Source organism: Crocodylus porosus, unplaced genomic scaffold (assembly GCF_001723895.1).
Source record: "Crocodylus porosus isolate Cpor-Errol unplaced genomic scaffold, CroPor_comp1, whole genome shotgun sequence".
In the NCBI taxonomy this organism is placed as follows: domain Eukaryota; kingdom Metazoa; phylum Chordata; order Crocodylia; family Crocodylidae; genus Crocodylus; species Crocodylus porosus.
In genome coordinates, this window is record NW_017728915.1 from 33,934,651 (window position 1) to 33,942,577 (window position 7,927).

Here is a 7,927-nt window from a genome sequence, read left to right on the forward strand (position 1 = left end):
TCTTCTGCTCAAAAAATCCTTCCATAAAATGTTATAATTTAATAAGAAGACTGTTTATATAAGCCCATCTGCATACACTTAGAGAGAGAAATGTAACGTTATTAAAGGGATTACAGATGGTTGTGGAATTTGTCAAGAAACAGAGATGCCTAAATGCTATAAAAGCATGTGCATGTATAAATTATCATATAGGACCATATCTGGCGCCTCTCCATGTCCGCTGGAGTCTTTCCAGCTATTGTAGGAATGTAAGCGCATTAAGAGAGTTATTAAATACAGAAGCATATCTTATTCTCTTGCAAATTGATTTACTCGCTTTGGAAAGTATGAATATTTTTGAAGCAGTCTTTGATTACAATCAGTTCAACTTACACCTGTGTTTGTGGGCTGTTAAAAATCTAGCTTTGCTAGATACAATTATTTGTGAGATCTAGTGATGACAGGCAGGTGTTGCAGTGATTACACCTGTACACCAGTAGTTAGGAATCTGCACGTCCCCATTTGTGACCAAGGGAGCAAGGATGGTCCCCTTAAAAAGAAAACAAGCCCTTGATTTAGTGTATTTTTAAAACATCCGTAGCTAGTTTGGCAGAGGGCTTTTCCTTTACATAGCAGGCAGGAAGCTGCTGCAGGGTGTGTGCTCAGTGAGGTCCCTTGATTTTTGAACTCTGTTAACCTTGCAGCAAGTTGCAAAGGTCATCTCTTTTTCTCAGCATCTGGGGAGTTGGTGCAGTAAGTGATGAAAAGGGCTTGATTGGCTGTGAAAGTGTCTCACTTGATTCTGTTTACTGATCACATGTTTGGTGAAGTGGGAGAAGCAGTTTGTTTGCTGTTAGGGTAGACCTGAAGACCCCAGACCTGCCAACACTCATGCACATGAGTGATTCCTGGGAGAGACGGTTCATATGCCTGAGGTCTTGCAGAAATAGTTCCCCTTTTCAGAGGGGTGTCTCAAGGTTTGATAAATCTTTGTGAAGAGCTTTGAGGGCCCCTTCTTTAGAGGGCAGCATACAGCTACAAATACTCAGGCAGATACAGATTTCAAGCCCAATCCTGCAAACACCAAGGGCCAGATCTGCCTGTTCTGTCTTGGAAGAGCACACACCACCTGCAGATGCTTCCTCAGCCTGACAAAGGGTTTTTATACCCAAAAGCTTGCTAAGAAAATTTTTTCCGACTATTTAAGTAGGTCTAATAAAAGGTTCACCCAAACAACCTTGCCTGCCAGATCTGCCCATGTTATAAATGAGACCAGCAGAGGATCTGCCCATTTAGTTTATCACTCATTGCCATTAATGGTTCCACTGACCAGTCAGTATTTTTGGGATCTGCTATGTAAATAGCTGTTTAATGAGAGAGAGGGCTACCTGAGCACAAAGCACCAGGCTCAGTAGCGATTGCATGTTGGACTCTTGTGGATGTGACGTTGAAAAATGGAAGACCTTTTTCAACCTTTTTCAAGACTGTTCCAAGATAATGGCCATCACAATGTGCTGCTTCCCTCTTTATACTCAGCGGTATGGCACAATTACTGGAATACTTGTTTTCTCATTTATCTCCTACGCATTTACATTACACAGACGCATGCTATAGTCTTGGCAGGGGATTGTTTTTGACAAGTTTCTTTATTTCTTTCAGCAATTTCTCTCTTGTTTCTAGATACGTTTTATTAAAACAGACTAAATTTGATGACAAACACGCTTTTGGGCAACAAGGAAGTGGTGAGGGAAGGAGAGGGGGAAGCGGTCACGTATTGCAGTGGTTTCTTTTCTTTTTTCCTGAAGGAAAGCGAGGAAGAACTTTACTCCTCATGTCGACAGCTTCGGAAGCGCCAAGCAGAACTGAACAACCAGCTGTTCTTGTATGACACCCATGTGAATTTCAGGAACCCGAATAGAGACACCCTATTGAACGAGTTGAGTGCGAATGAAAACCAGCTACAGTTGTACCAAGACACGTGCAACAGGAGGTAGGGTCCCCATCTTTATCATGGTCAGGGGATACCCAACAACATACCTCATACCTAAGGATAAAGTATGGCACAGAGATCTTGGCTTTGTTCAACAATTGATCGAGCGTGCTAAGAATTGGAGGAGGGAGGAACAAGAGTGTTCGCTGGGAGAAGTAGCTGGATTTGTCTGGCCTGACCATGGCAAAACTTATAGTAAAAACAGCCAACCCAGCCAAAACAGTAGGCTTGTACATCAAGAAAGGGAATTTGAGGCCCTGGACCAGCCTGATCATCACTGCCAGTGACAGTCTTAGTCACACTGTACATTCCTGGGAGCTTATTCTTCTCCCTACTTTTCTGTCCAAACAGCCAAATAAATGACCCTATCTCCTGCAGTGAGGCCTATGTAAGCTCTTAAAATCGCGCTATGTACATATTAAAATGTGCAGAATTAGAACATGATTCTGGTTTGGGCCGAGCCCAAGAGAAGATGCAGTGGTTAGCCAGAGTGACAATGAGGACTTGCTAGTCCAAGATCAGTACAGCATCCTGAGGAAGAAAGACCCCTTACTCCAAGTCCAACTCTCAGTTCAGATCCTGCTTGCTTCCCAAACTAGAAGTTATATTTTTGAGTGGGGTTGCTAGTAGGATGGGCAGCCCCGCAGAAATGCAGTTGCTGTTGAACTCAGTCTTGCACTAGGAGTGGAGCTGAGCCCGAAAGTGGCACCATCTGCTCAAAAGATTGGAAGCTCCTGAAAAGATCTTTGCTGCTCCTAAAACAACAGGTGGGGATGGGGGAATATTGTTCCAGTCAGTCGGACGTCAACCTACCAGGGCTCTTCTGAGAAGTGAGCCCCAGGGCATAACCCAAATCAGAAGTATGGCATGACTGATCAGTAGCAATAGGACTCCTTGCCATCTCCCCAGAGAAGACTGCAGAAAACAGGCTGGAAGTCATGGTATCACCCTGTGGATAAGGTGGGATGGAGACTTAATGACTGACCCATTAGGAATGGGTGACTAAGCTGAGCTAGTATTATTAGCTGGCATTCGGAGCATAGAGCTGGGAGCTGAGTTTCTTGAGTTGTTTCTCCATCTCTCATGTAAAATGTGTGCTCGTAATGTTTTTGTGTATTGAATAGAGACAGCTCCTTGGGGCATCCTGTTTTTGCAATCCGTGGATGGAATGCATTTTAAATATATGTCATTATTACCACAAAGAAACTTCAGGAAACATTTTCTGTATGGTAAACACTAGGAAAATGGGGAGAATTTGTAGGCGTATATTCAAAGATTAGGTAACATGGATGTACTCAAAAGGAAACATTTTTACATGCAAATACTCTTCCTTATGGCTAGTGGCTAGTTCCAGCAGCTTGTTTGTTATACTTTTCCTTGAATATTTTTCTTAGTCTGTGTAGAAAACTTGGACCACACAGAGTGCTGCATAAATATGAAGTATTTTAATGCTCAATATTTTGTTTTATAGAAAAATTGAAATGCGTGGACTTGTTGATACACTGTTTACGGTTCTCAGCTAAGGGAGTTGAGCTTTGCAGGGATCTTTTCCCCACCTGAATATCCAACAAAATTAATTACTTTATTTTTCTATTTTGAAGATTAAAGGAGAAGAAAGTCAGTAACAGCAAATTCTACTCCTAAGGAAGGTAGTCTCTTCGTTGCACCTTTACTAACATCACTCAGGAGGTGGCATTCATTTGCTCCGGACATCCTACTCAACATCTTGTCAGGCTGAGAAGAGGACGGACGGGTTCCCGTAATCATTCCTTGTTATGAGAGAAACTTGTTCATTTCAATTTATATTCTGTACTAAGTGTACACACCTTGCAGGCTAGATTTGCTGCATATTCAAGGTATTATTTGCATCCAGGATAGCAAACCTCAGGGTGGTGAGGAAGCAAAGGGAGAGATTTTTAAAGTTCCAGGGCACGTGGTCCTTCTCACGCATTTGTGCGGACCTGGCTTTGCCTTGCAGATACCTGACGTGTGAGTGCAAATTGTATTCAGCATGTGTGCACCTCGGCCATAGGCTAGGCATTTACAACTGTTTGCATGCATACAACCCTGCAACAGCAGAAACCTGGCCCTTTGATTGACAGGTAGCAAGTTTAATTTATTGAATGCTATAAAGGCACTTTTACAAGATTGAGACATCATGTATATTACTGTTTTCGAGGCAGAAGATTGTATCCCCCACAGTGTAAAATATTCAGGGTAATTTGTAGCTCTTGCTATACTTTTTCTTGCTAGAAGTTCGTTACATTTTTTTTTAGCACCTGTGAATGTGTCAGTTTTTGAAAACTAAATATCCTCCAAGACTGTTAACTGGGGTACTTGATGGGCTTCATGAAAAGCTTTTAAAAAAGCGAGAAAGAAATGTGAACTTATTGTATCATGTAAATCTGTTCCCTCAAGGCAATGCAAGAAAATATTTTAATATGTGTGGTAGCAGCTATCTGTTGCTCACAGGAAGGAAAGGTGTTTTAGATTCTGAAAGGATAATTTACTTTGGTGTAGTATCATTTTGCAAGTCCTTTTCAGTTGGTAATGTGCATAGAAATGAATTTTTAGCAAGCTGCCTGTCTATACTTTTACAAACCTTCTTAGAAGATATTGTCAAACAGCCCTGCATTTTCTTAAATGTAGACTGTTTTCCTAAAATGTTCTTTTCCCACGGCACAGCAGTGTGCAAAAGTACAAACAGGTGTGTCGTCATTATGGCTTTAGTTAAAAGAACAATTACAGGATTTTTAGATGGGGAAAACCCTATTAGATTGTATTCAGAAAGTTTGTTTCCTTGCAAGAACAGAATTGCTTTCCTTGGTTGACATATTGAAAACCAGATGTCCTAATCTGTGTGCGCATCAATTCTTCATGTTAGCAGCTTATTATTCATTAATGTGAAGTTCCTAGTTGCTCTCTCCATATGTGGGTGGAATTTTTTTCAGTCTGTGTGTTTGATTGTGCTTCTCAAATAGGTGCAGAGAGAATTACAGTCTTCTGTCTTTTACGTAACAGCCCGAGGCTTGAAGCGATTCATATATAATACTGTCTCTCTCACCACAGCAAGCTGGCTTGGTTTGGGAGATTTGCTGCCCAGCAGAAAGCCTTAGCAGTTTTCAGTTTCTCCTGCTCCCCATGCTACCATTTCTGTTGTTTCCAGATTCACTTCCCTGATACCACTACACATTCAGAGGACGGTCCAAGGAACACTGTTAGTTTTGCTTTCTTCAAAAAGGCTCATATGACTTCAGATGGAAGTGTGCTAGTAGAGACTCAGTAACTGCTAAGGGTTGGGCTTCAGATTTTGAATACAACTTCTCCTGAACATGTTTTGCAAATTGAATACCAGGCATCCTCAAGGGGGAGAGGTGAGGGCAGCGAATGCAGCCTCCTGTTCTCTTTCCTGCAAGGTCAAAAACCCCTTTGATTGCGCTGGGATTGGGCTCGACGGTCTGTGGCTGAAAGAAGGAAAAAAAATTGAATCGGATTTCTTGCCCATCCTGCATCCCATCAGATCTTCCCCACAGACAGTCTTGTCCAGTGCTGCCTCGGGGGAGCCAACACATCATTGGGAGCCAACCTTTGTGGCAGGCATGCCATACTTTAGCTCTGCACCCTCCCCAAGTGCCACTCCAATCCCCTTCCTCTGCCTGATCTGCTGCTCTGCTTTCTGCCTCCTGCCTGACTCTCCCTGCCTGATGTGCTGCTCTGTTTCCTGCTTCCTGGCATGTGACTGACAGACAGACACCCCGCCCCCATTTGCCATGGGTTGGTCACCCCTGTTGTCAATCGCTGGGTGCCCAAATGTTCTTCTGAAGTTGTGGACCCGAAAGTCCCCAGATCCCCTGCAGGCTTTTTTCTTTTTGCCTGGAGGACACCCTTGAGCAGGCTTTTGGATCCAGGTGCATGGTAACCTCTGGGCATGACACGTGGTGAAGAAGTTTCCCATTCCTTACACCAAAGTATTTTCCTGCAGCATTTTGATTGATCCAAACCCTGCAGGTGAAGTAGTCCCCTTGAACTCTAGAGTCCAAGAGCACTGGACCCCAAATTTTGAGTATCAGTGATTGTGTCTGAACATAACTTGTTCAAGTGGCCCCTTTTCTCCCATTATTATTTCCTTTCCTTGCACAGAGCAGTATGTGTGTATGGGAAGCCAATACGCTGTTACTGCATGTGTATGTAGGCATTGGTGCATTTCACAGTGCTTCGAAACGGCCCTTGAAAATCCTCGGTGTGTGCGCCAGGTTGCAATTGCTGGTGGGGAGAGACAGCCCTTCATTGTGGCACACACCAAATTTTTCTTAAGTATTGCTTGGTACTTGAAAGGAAAATAAGCAGACTCGATATTCAGCTGGCATTCAGACCAGGTGGAGCAAGGATTTTTTTTCTCTCATTTTCAGTGTCCCATGTTTGAACAACTTTCAGGCCCCCAAAAGGGATTGGGATTTGTTGGGATTAAGTCTATGCCAGCGCTTTGGTGTCCTTGCGACCGTTCCAACGCTGAAGTACTGGGTTTGAATGTGTGGGCTAATTTTTAATCTATGCAAAGAAAAAAAAATCTCTCAGATTTGCTCACTATAAAAGCTCTTAAATGTCTGTTAAAAATTTGTATGTTGTTTTCATGGACCCGAAGCTATTGTAAGTCTTAAAAAAATAACTTATTTTTTTAACGTATGGTGTACTTTTTGATACTGTACCAGTTACATGTCTCTGCAGCATCTGATCTGTATTTAAAAATACATATTCAGTAGAAGTTATCCTAGTGATTTCTGAGGTGCGCTTTTCTGGATTTGGATCTTTGTTCTTGGAATATAAAACTAACCTCCCCAAGCTATTGGGAACAAGGCCTTTCATCAATGCAACCCACCAGTGCTGAAAAACAATTTAGTTGTGAATTATTTTGCAAACTGCTGAATGAAGCCATCCACCACACAGAGGAGAATGTGGGGATGTTGAGAAGCTGGCAGAAATGAAAGGCAGCTTTGAGGGGAAATGCCGTTTTTGGTTGTCACATAGGATCAGAGGCTGTAAATTTCCATTCTGTGCTGGCGGGGTAACTGAAGTTTAATTTTTTTTAAATAAATACATATATACATCCATGATAAGTTTCAGCATGTTTCATGAGTACTGTATTTTTACAAATGTATCAGTTACTTCCCTGACATTAAACAGTTGCCGATCTAAATCAATTTCTAGTTGGTTGATTTTTGTTTTAAAAGTATCAGTTTTGTTCTTCCTCCATTTAAAAGGTTTAGGAAGGGAAAGGAGGCACCTGTTTCAAATGTGATTTCATCTGAGGATTCATCATTATTGCAGCTGTACTGCAATAGGATTTCAGTAGCTGCTTTTTCAAGTTTTAGCTGCCCCTCTGGTAATTCTTGTGTAGGAACACAAATAACGTACTGGGATTTGGCAACTTTCTGGTACAGTGCTCAGTTCAAGTCATGACCTTCATTGATCTTGATCAAAAAAAAGAATGAAAGAGGCTGGGGGGAACCATGGGATTATTGTAATAAAACACACTTAGAAGGAAACTTTTGTAATAGATTTTTTTTTGAGGAAGTACATTTTCAGGTGTATTTGGAGCGTTTTTTGAAGCTACCCGTTTTTAACTTGGTTTTGGTCCCCTGTTCTGCTGTCGGGCCTTTGCTTGGCTTAATAGGTGGAGCTGAAAGTCGGAAGAATTATTGAATATACCAGTGCTGCTGAGTTGGCTAAGCAGTCTCACAGTTTGCTGTCCCTCACCCAAAGGTGGCGGGGCTTTTCCTCAAGTAAAAGAGCCAAGTCTGGCCCTATGTGGGATCTGCTGTTAAGGAAAATCCTGTCCTTGTCTCTTCAGGTCTGGACGTTCCTCCCATCCTGCACCATTCATATGGGAGGAGGTGACTTAGGATTTTGGGGCAAGTAGGGGGTCGGGGAAGAACAAGTGTACACGTGTCTGCCCATTGT

The 7,927-nt window shown here is 42.4% G+C and overlaps 1 protein-coding gene across 1 annotated transcript in view; it reads left to right on the plus strand.

The window, feature by feature from the left end:
* Positions 1–7,167, plus strand: part of PLCG2 (phospholipase C gamma 2) — an 83,962-nt gene extending 76,795 nt beyond the window's left edge. The window contains exons 32-33 of the mRNA XM_019535936.1: positions 1,785–1,969; positions 3,571–7,167. Of these exons, the coding sequence (XP_019391481.1) occupies positions 1,785–1,969; positions 3,571–3,613 (228 nt within the window). The 3' untranslated portion in view covers positions 3,614–7,167. The remainder of the gene's footprint in view (positions 1–1,784; positions 1,970–3,570) is intronic.
* The last annotated feature ends 760 nt before the right edge of the window (positions 7,168–7,927 follow it).